The following is a 14040-nucleotide window of genomic DNA, read 5'->3' as shown; positions in this document are numbered from 1 at the left end:
CGTAGGCAGAGATATGTTCTGTGTGGGCTTGGTAACCAGCTACAATGGGGTGGCCGGGATGATTGGGTTTGCGAATTTTAGGAAGTAGGTAGAAGGTAGGGGTGCGGGGTGTCAGTGGGGTCAGGAGGTTGATGGAGTCAGGTGAAAGGTTTTGTAGGGGGCCTAAGGTTCTGAGGATTCCTTGAAGTTCTGCCTGGACATCAGGAATGGGATTACCTTGGCAAACTTTGTATGTAGTGTTGTCTGAAAGCTGATGCAGTCCCTCAGCCACATACTCCCGACGGTCGTGGAACCCTTGTGGTCCATGTCCTCATGTGAACTATGGCCTAGCAGTATTTCATTTCTGTATTTATTTATATAACAGAGGGAAACATTCCACGTGGGAAAAATATACCTAAAAACAAAGATGATGTGACTTACCAAACGAAAGCGCTGACAATAATCATAGGTGTGGTACTGAGTCAATTCAAGGAACACTGCATGTATCTGGTTGCCTTGATCCAAAGTTTTCAGTATGTTGTGTAAAAAAAAAGTGCAAGCTGTGTTTAAAATGATCAACATTTCCAAAATCCATTGTGGTTGGCACTGAGGAGGTTGTTCTGTTCAGGATACCTCATTATGTTTGAACTGGATCACTTCTACTATCCTTCTGGTAGATGGGAAATGGGTGTGACCTATGCCTATTTCCAAGAACTGGGCACACTTTTTTTTAAGGTATCTACAATAGATTACAGTTGGAAGAAGGGCTAACTCGGCTGCAAATTCAGTATAGACTCTCATAGGGATTCCATAGGAGCCTGGAGCTTTGTTCAGTTTTAATGATTTCAGCTGTTTCTCAACATCACTGACATTAATGCATATTTAATCCATCTTTTCTGTGGTACAAGGATTATATTGGGGTAATTCTCCTAGATTTTCCTTTGTAAAGCAACATTTAAAAACAAGTCTAGCATTTAATCTTTTGCTTTGCTATCCTCAATTTCAGTTCCTGTCTCATTTGCTAGGGACTGGACACTAACTTTGGTGCCACAAGCAGCCGTTACATACGACCAGAATTCTTTTGGGTTCTGCGAAAGATCACTTGACAATGTTCTGCTACGATAGTCATTGAAGGCATCACATATTGATCTCTTGACAGCCAAATGCGTTTGATTCAGCATATCTCCATCTATAGCCATACACTTTGCTTTACGCCTATTATGCAGTTATAATTGGAAATAGTTTCCTCATGAAGATAACAATGAACAGCTTAACACAATCTCCTTGGACCCACCACCACCAGAAAAAAAGAAATTCAATACTAGGGCAGAGCAACGCAAATAGGAGCCATTTAGACAAGTAGAAAGTACTAGGACATTTATATCATTTTTGCTTTGCAAATCTAACTCAGTGGACAAAATTATAAACAGATAATTCTCATCATAATGAGACATTGCATGCATGGAACCTGGAATATACAAAGAATGAAGTAGCTGAAGTATGTAAATAGGACAAAATACAATATGATATTATGTTTTCAAATTTATAACCAAGTTGATAAATTCATTCTGTTTCAACAAATTACGCAGTAGTCTCTGACAGTTATCACAATACTGTAACATTTAAATGTGCAATATCAATCAAATATATTTACGAGGGTCTTTCAATAAGTAATGCTGCATTTTTTTTCTCAGAATATATTTATTGTTAAGAGTTATAATTTTGTGACAATATACATCAACATGTCTCCTCCATGTCCTATTTTTCTACGTAGTCTCCATCACGTTCTATGGCCGTATGCCAATGTTCTGACAGAGCATGTATTTCCTGCTGGTAAAAGCTCTTGTCATGTAGACATAGCCATGTTTTCACTGCATGACTGGAACTCCTGTCATCTTCAAAGTGTGTTCCCTGTATTGAATCTTTAAGTGGCCCAAAGAGATAGAAGTCTGAGGGTCTCAAGTCTGGACTGTAGGAGGGATGAGGCAATGATGTCCAACCCAACTTGGCTGTGAGCATTCGTGGAACCCATTGTGAGCATCTCTCTGAATAGCCAAGAGTCTCGATCATCACAGATGCACTTCCAATGCTGACCGACAACTGTAGAGCCAACTGTTGAGTTGTGATGCACCAGTCGGCATGAATCATGACATCTGCACGATTCAGCATGTATGGAGTGTGGCTGATCACAGAGCTCTGTTTCTGCATTTCCGGAGGCTGTTAATTATTTGACCCATTGTTCAACTGTACTCCTATCAACAGCAGCATCGCCATACACTGCACGCAAATGTTTATTGATGTTCACCAAGGTTTCTTTTTCTGCAGACAAGAATTCAATAACAGCACCTGCTTGTAACATGAGTCATATGTAGATGCCATTTTGACGCTGTACTATGGCTCTGTCATCTGCCAGAATGGTTTGAAATTTCACCACCACATAGAAAAAATATCAAATGTGAAGCACCAACAAGTACATTTGTCTATGTATATTAATGGCCTTTTATAAAAAATGTGGGGCATTACTTATTGAATAACCCTAGTAGTACAGAAATTTTGGCTCTTGTGTTTACTGGAGGGCACACACACACACACACACACACACAAACACACACACACACACACACACACACACACACACAGAGGGAGAGAGAGAGAGAGAGAGAGAGAGGGAGAGAGAGAGAGAGAGAGAGAGAGAGAGAGAGAGAGAGAGAGAGACTTATGGTATTTTCATACTCCTAATTAACTATGCCTAAAATTAGTTTCAGCTCTACAAAGCTATAACGATTTTAATTTTTATCCTGATTTATTTTATATCTTCCTGTAAATACAAGTGTTTTCAAAAACAGTAGTTTCCAGTCCAAGTCTTTATTAATTTTCAGTATTCCCTTACAGTTTTTGATAATGTGATTTTCATAAATGAAACCTACTTAGTCACTAAAATGAGCACTGCATACCTGTTAGAATAATATCTGGAATACTGGAGGGTGTATTTGGTGTCTGTGGTGTTGTCTGCTGTGTACTACCACCACTGGGGTTGACTGCCACTGGACGGTTGTAATGAAGTTGTGATGGGGACTGGCTGTAGTAACCATGGTCAGCTGCATTCAGTTCTTGGCTGCTGATCTGTGTCAGACCAGAACTCTCTTCTACTGGGCTTCCGTGGTTGATTGCCTGTGTAGTTTAAACTTAAATGTGAAACAGCCAGCAACATCACTAGTTACTAAATAGTGATCAGAACACAATGAAAGAGTATCCAAATGGAAATGTATATTTGTAGCATTTATTCAATATAGTTAGTTACATGATTTACACATTTTATACATTCCACGGCTTAGTATAACCCGATAATCAAATAATAATTTAAAAATTATAATTTCCAGTCAATTTTAGCATTACAAAATAATATCAGCAACTGTGCAATTTTACATTACTCTAAGCATGGTGAACCAATCCCACAAAAGCATCAACAAATGAAAACTTTACACTTTCGTCCTTTTAAATGCAAAAATTTTGCCGTCAGTGGTACGACAACACTGTCACAGAGAACTGACACACAAATCTCTAATCTTTGGGAAACGAATTACTTAAGATGTTGACTTCTTTCACAGTAGTAATTATGAGAGTTACTCATGACAGCAGTGAAGGAAACAATATAGATAAAGATAAAACCCACAATATAGCTGCAGTACTCGAGTGTCAATAGGCATATAAACAGGACTAAAATGTTACTAACCATATGGGCAACGTCCTTCTTCAGAACTAACTTGTGCGTAATACACATACGCACAAGCATCACTTGTCAGCTACAATGGCCTGGCCAATAACCTTTACCAGCACTGAAGCATGAGATGTGTTCGTGTATTCTTTACTAGCTAGCTCCATAAGCTTAGCAACATTTTCAAAATTTGTTGATGTGGCTACTGATTGCTCAGCACCTCAATTAAACAGTTGTTACCTTTACTACTTCCATTATTTATATTCCATCTGATCTTTTCAAAATGGTTCAAATGGCTCTGAGCACTATGGGACTTAACTGTGGAGGTCATCAGTCCCCTAGAACTTGGAACTACTTAAACCTAACTAACCTAAGGACGTCACACACATTCATGCCCAAGACAGGATTCGAACCTGCAACCATAGCGGTCGCGCGGCTCAGACTCAAGCGCCTAGAACCGCTCGGCCACTCCGGCCGGCTGGAGCTTGTCATTATCAAACCTAGGTACCTGGTATTTTGATTCAAATTGTCTTCCTTATTTCACTGCAAATCCAATGGGCACAGTCAGTAATCAAAAAAGAAACTAGTTTAATGTGGGTCTACCCTAAGTAACAGCATTTCTCAATGACGAACAAAACTACTGCAAGTTGACTTATATTGCACCTTTTCAGTAGCATGAAACACTTTAGTAACTCAAATACAGAATGTTTATTCTGCAAACACGTTTTCTGAAATGGATATTGGTAATTGTATGTGTCTGAATAGCATATTCTTTAATTCAATGATAGTTCGTGGGCAATCGGCCCATCACTTTGTCGGCATGATTACGATGAACAGTAGAAGATATGATGGTTGTTGTTGTGGTCTTCAATCTGAAGACCGGTTTGATATAGCACTCCACACTAGTGTATCATGTGCAAGCCTCACTCTCACTGTAATGTACACATATTTGAATCTGCATACCGTAGTCCAGCCTTGGTCTCCCTCTACAATTATAAGTCCCCACAATTCCCTTCATACCACACTGATTATTCCTTAATTCCTCAGGATGTTTCGTCAACCAACTTCCCTTAGCCAAGTTGTCACATAAATTTCTTTTCTTCACAATTTAACACAGTATCTCCTTACCAATTCTCCTTGATGCCTCAAGATGTATTGTCTACCAGTCCCTTCTCTTAGCCAAGTTGTTCCAGATATCCTTTTCTCCCCAATTAAGAGCAGTATCTCCTCATTAATTCTCCAATTTACGCATCTAATCTTCAGCACTCTCCTGCAGTGCAGCATTTCAAAAGCTTCCATTCTCTTTTTGTCTGTACCATTTATTGTCCACATTTACCTTCTGTACAAGGCTGTAATTGAGACAATTACCTTCAGAGGAAGTTTCCTAACATTTGAATTTATATTCAGTGTTAACAATTCTTCTTTTTCTGAAAAGCTTTCCTTCCTACTGCCATTCTGCATGTTATATCCTCTCTATTTTGGCCATTTTCACTTATTTTGCTGATCAAATAACATAACTTAACTACCTCACTCCTAATCTAATTTCCTCAGTATCCCCTGATTTAATTTGACTACATTCCATTAACTTTGTTTTAATTCAGTTGCTGTTCTTCTTATAAACTCTTTTCAAGACACTACTCATTCCATGCAACTATTCTCCCAAGTCCTTTGCAGTCTCTGACTGAATTACAATGGCACTGTTGAACATAAAAATTTTTGCCCCCCCCCCCCCCCTCCCCCCCGAAATGAACTTTAATGAACTTTAATTCCCTTTCGAAATTTGTCCTTGGTTTCCTTCAAAGTTTGCTCAATGTACAGCTTGAATAACATGGACAACAGATTACACCCTATCTCACTACATTCTCAACTACTGCCTCCCTTATATGTCCTTCAACTCTTAACTCTTACAACAACAGTCCAGTTTCTGTGCAAACCCTAGATAAACTTTCACTCCCTATACTTTATCCCTGCTTCCTCCAAAGTTGCCAAAATTGTATTCCAATCAATACAGTCAAAATATTTCTCTAAATCTGCAAATGCTATGAATGGAGGTTTACCTCTTTTCAGTCAATCTTTTGGATAGGTTCTAGACTATTATTGCCTCACATCTTTCTACATTTCTTCAAAAACGAAAATGATCTTCCCTGAGGTTGGCTTCTACATTCTTCTGTATATATTTTGTGTAACTTTGTCTCACTAACAGTATTTTGCTCACCAGGTGGAATAGTTTTGTTGTGGCTGGCTGTCCCAAGGATTTCAATAATTTTGAGGGCAGTGGTTTCCTCACCAGGTGGAATAGTTTTGCTGTGGCTGGCTGTCCCAAGGATTTCAATAATTTTGAGGGACTATCACATACTTCAGGAGCCTTGTATCAACTTGGGTCTTTCAGTGTTCTGCCTTCTATAATATATTCATTTCAGGTCTTCCTTTCTTCACTTGATACTGATTTGCAAATTGCACTTTTAATATTCATACAAGTGCTGCTCTTTTCTGCAATGGTCTCTCCAATTTATCTTTCTCACAGTCAACCATGTTTATACAACTTTGTGTTTGTTCTCTAAACATTCTTGCCGCGGCATTTTCCGCTTTCTGTCAAGCTAATTTTTTGACACCTGTATTCAGTTTCACCTGCTTCATTTGGTGCATCTTTATATTTCCCCCTTTCACCAATTAAATACAAAGTCTCCTGTGTTATTCAATGTCTTCTATTGCACTTTATCTGTTTTGCCCATTTAATCTTCTGCTGCCTTCACTATTGCACACCTCTCAAGTCTATTGATTTGTTTCCTTTTTATTTCTTTCCTCTGATCCAGTCAGTTATTGCCTACGGCACCCACTGAAACTCAACAATCTCTGATTCTTTCAAATCATCCCAGTCCTCTCACTTTAAATTCCTACCTGTCTGCAATTTCTTCAGTTTTCATCTGAAGTTCATAACCACTACATTACGGTCAGTGACCACATGTGCCCCTAAAAATGTTTTGAAGCTTAAAACATGGTTTCAAAACCTGTCTTACCATTATGCAATCTATATGAAACCTTCCACTGTCTCACTGAGGTGACAAAAGTCATGGGATAGTGTTATGCACATATAAAAGTGGCGGTGGTATTGCAAACACAAGGTATAAAAGGGCAGTGCATTGGAGTAGCTGTCATTTGTACTCAGGTGATTCATGTGAAAAGGTTTCCAATGTGATTATGGCTGCATGGTGGGAATTAACAGACACGGAATGGTAGTTGGAGACAGACACATGGAACAGTCCATTTCAGAAATTGCCAGGGAATTTAATATTTCGAGATCCACAGTGATGGGCGTGCCGACAATACCAAATTTCAGGCAGTATCTCTCACCGCAGACAATACAGCGGCCGAAGGCCTTCACTTAATGTCCAAGAGAAATGGTGTTCGAGCAGAGTTGTCAGTACTAACAGACAAGCGACACTGCATGAAATAACCCATGAAATAAGTGTGGGACATATGGTGAAATTATCCATTAGGACAGTGTAGCAAAATCTGACATTCATGGGCTCTGGCAGCAGCCAACCGACTCTAGTGCCTTTGCTAGCAGCATGACATTGACTGTAATGCCTCTACTGAGCTCATGACCATAATGGTTGGACGCTGGATGACTGAAAAGCTGTGGCCTGATCAGATGAGTCCCAATTTCAGTTGGTAAGAGCTAATGGTAGGGCTCAAGTGTGCTGCACAGCCCAAAAAGCCATGAACCCAAGTTGTCAACAAGGTACTGTGCAACCTGGTGGTGACTCTGTAACACTGGGAGCTGTGTTTACATGGAATGACTGGGTCCTCTAGTACAACTGAACTGATTATTGACTGAAAATGGTTATGTTTGACTATATGGAAACCTTTTACACCCATTTATGGACTTCATGTTCCCAAACAATGATGGAATTTCTATGAACGACAATGTGCCATGTCACCAGGCCACAACTATTGGGGACTGGTTTGAAGAACATTTTAGACAATTCAACTGGCCACCCAGATTACCTGACATGAATCCCATAAAACATTTAAGGGATGTAATCAAGAGGTCTGTTTGTACACAAGATCCTGCACTGATAACAATTTCATAAGTATGGACAGCTATAGACGCAGCATGGCTCAGTATTTCTGCAGGGGATGTCCAACGTCTTGTTGAGTCAATCCCATGCCAGACTGCTGCACTACACCAGGCAAAAGGTGGTCTGGCATGATATTAAGATATATCCCATAACTTTTGTCACCTTAGTGTACATAACTTTCTTTCATGTATCTTAAACCAAGTGTTTACTGCAAAAAAGTTGGGGTTACTGTGAATTTCTATCAGGTGACTTTCCCTTTTGCTGTAATGCCACAGCCCACGTTCTAAAGCTATTATTCATTCTCTTCATTTTCCTACTATAGAACTGCTGTCCCTTATTACAATTAAATTTTTCTTTAACTATCTGAAAAAATTCTACTAGTTCATCCTACATTCTTTCAATCTCTTCATCACCTGTGGAGCTTATATGCATATGAATTCTTATGGCTGTAGTGGATGTTGGTTTTGTATCTATCTTGGCTATAATAGTGTGTTCACTACATTGTTCACAGTAACTTACATAGCTATTTTCTTATTTATTATCAGACCTGCTCCTGCCTTGTCCTATTTAATTTTTTGGTCTTCCTGCCATCTTACTACATTAATTACAACTACATATTTCTCCAACTTATCCACTTATCTTTCTAAATTTTCCAGCCTTTCTACCCGATTGAAGGTTGAAATATTCATTCAATGCTCCAATCCACAGAACAGCAGTTTTATTTTTCTTGAAGACATCATCATTCTGAGTAGCCCCACCTGGAGTCTGAAAGTATGGCTGTTTAACTTCCGGAGTATTTTACCCAAGAGGATGGCAGAATTATTAAACCATACAACAGAGTTGTATGTCACCAATAAATATGATCGTTCTGGCATTTGCTGTATCACTGCAGGAAGACCATGTTACAAGGTCACATCAATCGATCATTGAGTCTTACCCCTGCAACCTACTGCAAAAGCTGCTGTCCTCTTCAGGAACTGGCCTCTCTACAGATACATCTCCCATGTGGTTGACCTACAGTATGGTTATCTGCATCATTGAGGTACGTATGCCATCCTACCATGGCAACATTTATGGCCCATGAGGGCTGTGGGGAAAAAATGGATTACCAAGCAGCAGCTGTGCACGGAAAATGACTTGGATACAAGATAAATGTTACACAACTTGTAACAAGAAACCTAAACACTTGCTTCTTGGTATTCAATGTAATTTTTGGTGGTTTAAATACACAGCCTGACGCAAAAGGTAGTGCCCAGAAGACATATTTGGACGTCAATGTACCTTCATACATATACGCTGTGGTTATGTTAATGATTACAATCACAATTCTTCTCTATGACAGTTACAACAGCCACCAGAATACACTAGTTTTATTCATATTTAGTGTTGTTTCCACACCTAGTATGGTGTATACAGGGAATCAGATGTTGAGTGATCACTGTGCAGGACATAGAGATGCTGTGAGACACCAAGCACATTGAACCCTTTCATATCTGCACCTGCCATACAAGAGCAAGTAATGGACACTCGTGTCACCCCATCATTGGCTGAGAGACAAGCAGTAGCGAGACTAGGGAATTAATGTTGCACACGATTAATCACAAATGGGTGTGTTTCGAATGGTGCTGTGACTGGGAAACTGCATCACATTGCATTGTGTTCAGTGATAAACTGTGGTTCTGCATTACCCCCCGATAACTATCGCTGGTGGGTATGGTGGCGACCGGTGGAGAGGTCCCATTCTCCCAATATTTTGGAAAGGTACAGTAGTGTTAACTCCTTGTGTCATGGTGTGGGGAGCCATCAGGTATGACTTCAAACAGTGACTGAGGGAACTCCGATGGCAGATCTTGATTCCTTAATGTGTTACCTTCATGTGACAGTATCATGGTACCATTTTTAAACAGGACAATGATGGTCCACACACGGAACCTGTCACCATGAACTGCCTGAGTGATGATGAGGTAGCCTTGTGGACAGCAAGATCCCACAGAACATGTGGAACCAATTCAGATTTCAAGTCTGCCCAGCATATCAAGGATATGCTAGGACTGTGGGATAGCTTGCCTCAGGAGAAGATACACCTTTCCGAACCAAATTAGTGCATGCATCCGTTTCAGAGGTGATGCAGCTTCATAGTGATAGGTGGGCTGATGCTGCCAAGTTCTCTGTAAATTTGATTCAATATAGTGATCACTGAAGTCACATCTAATGCCACTCATCTTGTGAACCTTCATTTCGTATCTTCGTCCCCCTCAGAACACTTCTTTTTTAAAAAAATCAGGAGTGTGTATTACAGAACTCTAAGCATACACCAATTTTTTTTTAGATGCTTGTTGATAAAATGGATAAAGTGAGCAACTTCTTCTGTTGCAATACACACCAGCAAGTTTTTCTCCCTCCCAGATATCACTTGCGCATGAGAGGATTGTTTATGTGCTGCATCGGTGGCCTTTTACAATGCTTGACACTTCAAAATACTGTAGTGAAGAGGCACCAAAAGACAATGAAGAGGCATTTCTAACAGCAGTGTTAGAATTTGATAGAAAATTTTACACCAAACTGAATTTTCAAAGCAAAAGAATATGTGACATTCTGTAGTCTTGATCAGTTCCGTAGTCCCAATAACTTAATCTGCTGCATAAAGTTAATTTTATTCATATGTATCCTTGGTATTACAACTTTCACAAATATTAGTTAGTGAACTTATAAGGGGACTGTAGCTTTGCATCGTCACAAGTTTACAATACATTCAGGTCTTGGCCAGAAATGAAAGTGGCAAAAATGGGAGCTGAAGATACTAATCATTTAAAGAAAATAGCATTTTTGGCTCAGTTCAGGTGGGGCTTGAGGTATTTATCTTAGCGTAAGCAGCAGCTGATATGGAAGAAACAGCACAGAATGGTAATCCAAGGGACGTAAGATTGAGTTCTTATGTGGAAACTTTTGAATTTTTTCTTTACTTGCACTAAAAATGAAGTGAAATAATGTTCAATATATTGTGTTTGTTACTATTTTCATAACAGGAGTGAAACGGAAAATCTGGGGATGGAAATAAATTTCCAAGAAGTGGCTGTACTTACAGCACCACAGGAACCAGTGCCAACAACTTCTCAAGAAGGGATTGTAATTAAAGCTTACAGGACTTCGTATTCTGTTTGTTTTATTATGAAAGCTGCACACGATCAACAGGTTCCTGGTGCAGCTGAAATCGACCCATTAGCCATTGTGGCAAATGCCAGCTACAGCTATGGAGCTTATGTGCTTTGCTCCTGACTGAGTAACATTAATTTTTTGAGAATATTGTCAGAACACAGTCAGAATACTGTGAAAAATACTGAGTTGACCAAAACCATCTCATATTACAAGTGAAAATATTGATGTCCCTGGAACATCAGTAGGAGACAAACAGGAGCCTTACGAAGATAGCATCCACACTAAAACATTGAAGCAACATTTCAAAATGTTACTGGATTATAATTTACTCCTTTTGACCGAAAACAATCTGATCAGAGCTGAAAATTCGCTGATAATAACCGAAAAACACAAGAAAGTAATGAAAGTTTTATTGACTACAAGGTAGAGTGGAACAATGTGTTTACCTACTCCAAAGAGAGAAGAAACAAATCCACACTGATAGGATAGGATTTTTCATGTTGAAGACAGACTGCCGCTATGCATATTAAAGTGACTCTCACAAAATGCACTCTGCAAGTGCAATCCTGCATCATCAGTTAAATAATTCGATCAAAAAGCTTCAAAACCACTCTCGTCTCATTGAGAGAGAAAATAACAAATTGCATCCACAGAAGATTGCACCAAAATATAATCCACTGCACATCACTAGTCGCCCTCATCAATATTTGGCGAAATGATGTGTTATGCAAGGTTTGATCAAAAATTGTGCTACGAGAGAGAACCTTCTGTGAATTTATACAAAGTTTGTTTTTCTATAGAAATTTTGAAACAGCTATGTAATTGTAAAAATATAGCAATTATGATGTGTGCAAGTTCCCAAGAAAATAGCTGCTTCAACCTTTTTATGATGAATATTGCCCAAGAACATGTATATTATCAACTGTAAAACAATAAAAGTAATTAATATTATATACAAAGTTCTTGTGTGCGCCTCACAATCCCTTTCAAAATATTTACTTGCTATCCCAAATTTTCCTTTTCCTTTCCTTTTCATGCCTCTTATGGAAATACTAATAAATACTATACACTGAGTTTTATTTTGGTTTATCTGTAGTGTAAGTAATGTAAAAATTGAAAAAATTTCAAAATAGTTTCTGGGTAGGCACTCGACCATATTTTAATTACTGTTCTGTACTCTTTTCTGTTGCCCAGAAAACATGCTAACATAAATGCTTCATCCCTTGGCTGACCTGCTTGGTTACCTGGAGCTTTACTTCTGCTGCTTTCATTTCTGGCCTGCTTACAGGAGTATCATAAATTTGAACAAATTTTGTGATTATAGATGGGGATGGACCCTTGCTAGTGGTGAAATGTCTTCAGAAGAAGAAGAAGAAGGTAGATTTGAGAACTGAAAGTCAACATTATAATATAATTGCCAGTGTTCTCAATAATTTTATGAAAAGGTGACAAATAGATGGGTAAGACTATGAAAGATACAGTAAACCAAAACAGGGTGATGAAAAAAGTAGCACTGTGAAGAATTGCTGAGACAGAAGAAACGCAACGGTTAGCACACTGGACTCGCATTTGGGAGGATGACGGTTCAATCCCACATCCGGCCATTCTGATTTAGGTTTTCCGTGATTTTCCTAAATCGCTTCTGGCAAATGCCAAGATGGTTATTTTGACAGGGCACTGCCGACTTCCTTCCCCATCCTTCCCTAATCCGATGAGACCGATGACCTCGCTGTTTAATCTCTTCCCCCAAATCAACCCAACCTAACTCTTCCATAATAGCTTTATGTTTTCCCCTCAGTCTGATAGCAGCATTTTAATGGGGTGAAATGTGACCTCTAATAAAGTTGTGTACGAAAAACGGAAGTATAGTGTGTTAGAGTAAAATGAGTGTCAGCTTTATATTAAAAAAATAATCTCCTGGATATGTTGTTTGCTTTGTTGTTCAGTTCTTCGCCCTTATATATAACTATTATGCTTGTATCCACCATATAGCGGAGGTACTGAGTCGTAGATAAGCACAACAAAAAGGCTGTCACAAATAAAGCTTTTGGCCATTAAGTCCGCAGGACGTTCTAATATTGTTACATTCCATCCTGGATTTTACATTATGATGCTTGTATGATTGCCAAATAAAACAGCTTTGGAGCTGTCTATTGCCACGTTGACAAGTAATTGCATTGTTCAGAAATAATTAATTTAAGTGTGGAACACTGAAGTTCATCCTAAATTGTAGCAGCCAAATCAAATTCATGTATCTCTTGTGCTTAAAGGATTTTTCTGCTTTCTTTCACATAAATGAGATTGAAACCAGCTGCATGACCTTTTCCTCTTTCCTTAATACTGCAGTATATTTACTTTTAACAACGAAAACAATCCATTTTTGACAAAATAATTTAATTAGATGGATAAAAAATCTGCTCACCAAGTGGTGGCAGAACGAGCTCAAAAAAAGAGGGTTGTAATAAGGCAATCTTTTGGAGCCACTGGCTCCATCTTCAGGCAGAAGGGTTGAAGGGAAAGGAAGAGGGGTGAAGGAAAACGACTGTTAAAAACCTGAGAGCTTAAAGGTGGAATACAGGGTAATATCCAAGGCAGAAATTACTTCTTAAACATTGTGTATGAGTTAATAAGAGTGAAAAGCTAAGTGCTTTGTATGTAACAGAGGTAGGAAGAGTGTGCTGAAAAACAGATGGGTAAGACAAGGAAGGATGTAGAAAACTAAAACGGCATGAAAAAAAGGGTAACACTATGAAGAAATGCCGAGATGGAAGAGAGTAATGTAAGTTAAGGCCAGGAGGGTGGCGAAAGACAAGGATGTCTGGGGGAAGAATCCAGATGGCACATGTGTTGAGTCTCCAAGGTCATGATTGTCATGTTGTACTGCATGCTCTGCAACAAAATATTGGGTGTCGCCAGTCTACACCCTCTCTATGCCCATTCATCCTAATTGATAATTTGTTGGTGGTGATGTCGTAAGAGGCTGAACAGTTATGGAAACTGTTATGCAAACACTGTTGGGCCTTTTACATTGGCACGACTATCATCAAGTTACGATCTATTACGGAATAAATACAGTGGTAACCTACTGCTGACGATGACTGCAGCTGC

General features: G+C 39.0%; 1 protein-coding gene across 3 annotated transcripts in view; it reads right to left on the bottom strand.

Moving 5' to 3' along the window:
- LOC126266861 (CREB-regulated transcription coactivator 1-like) overlaps window positions 1-14040 on the bottom strand; it is a 674669-nt gene that overhangs the window by 347167 nt on the left and 313462 nt on the right. For all 3 annotated transcript variants that reach the window (XR_007548939.1, XM_049971482.1, XM_049971483.1), the window contains one exon: window positions 2934-3150. Coding sequence is in view for 2 of the 3 variants with exons in the window: in XM_049971482.1 (XP_049827439.1) it covers window positions 2934-3150 (217 nt within the window). In the remaining variant the exon portion in view is untranslated. The remainder of the gene's footprint in view (window positions 1-2933; window positions 3151-14040) is intronic.

The sequence above is a fragment of the Schistocerca gregaria genome, chromosome 4 (genome assembly GCF_023897955.1).
Source record: "Schistocerca gregaria isolate iqSchGreg1 chromosome 4, iqSchGreg1.2, whole genome shotgun sequence".
Lineage (NCBI taxonomy): Eukaryota > Metazoa > Arthropoda > Insecta > Orthoptera > Acrididae > Schistocerca > Schistocerca gregaria.
Note: the sequence above shows the minus strand (reverse complement) of the source record. Positions and strands in the feature narration are given on the sequence as shown.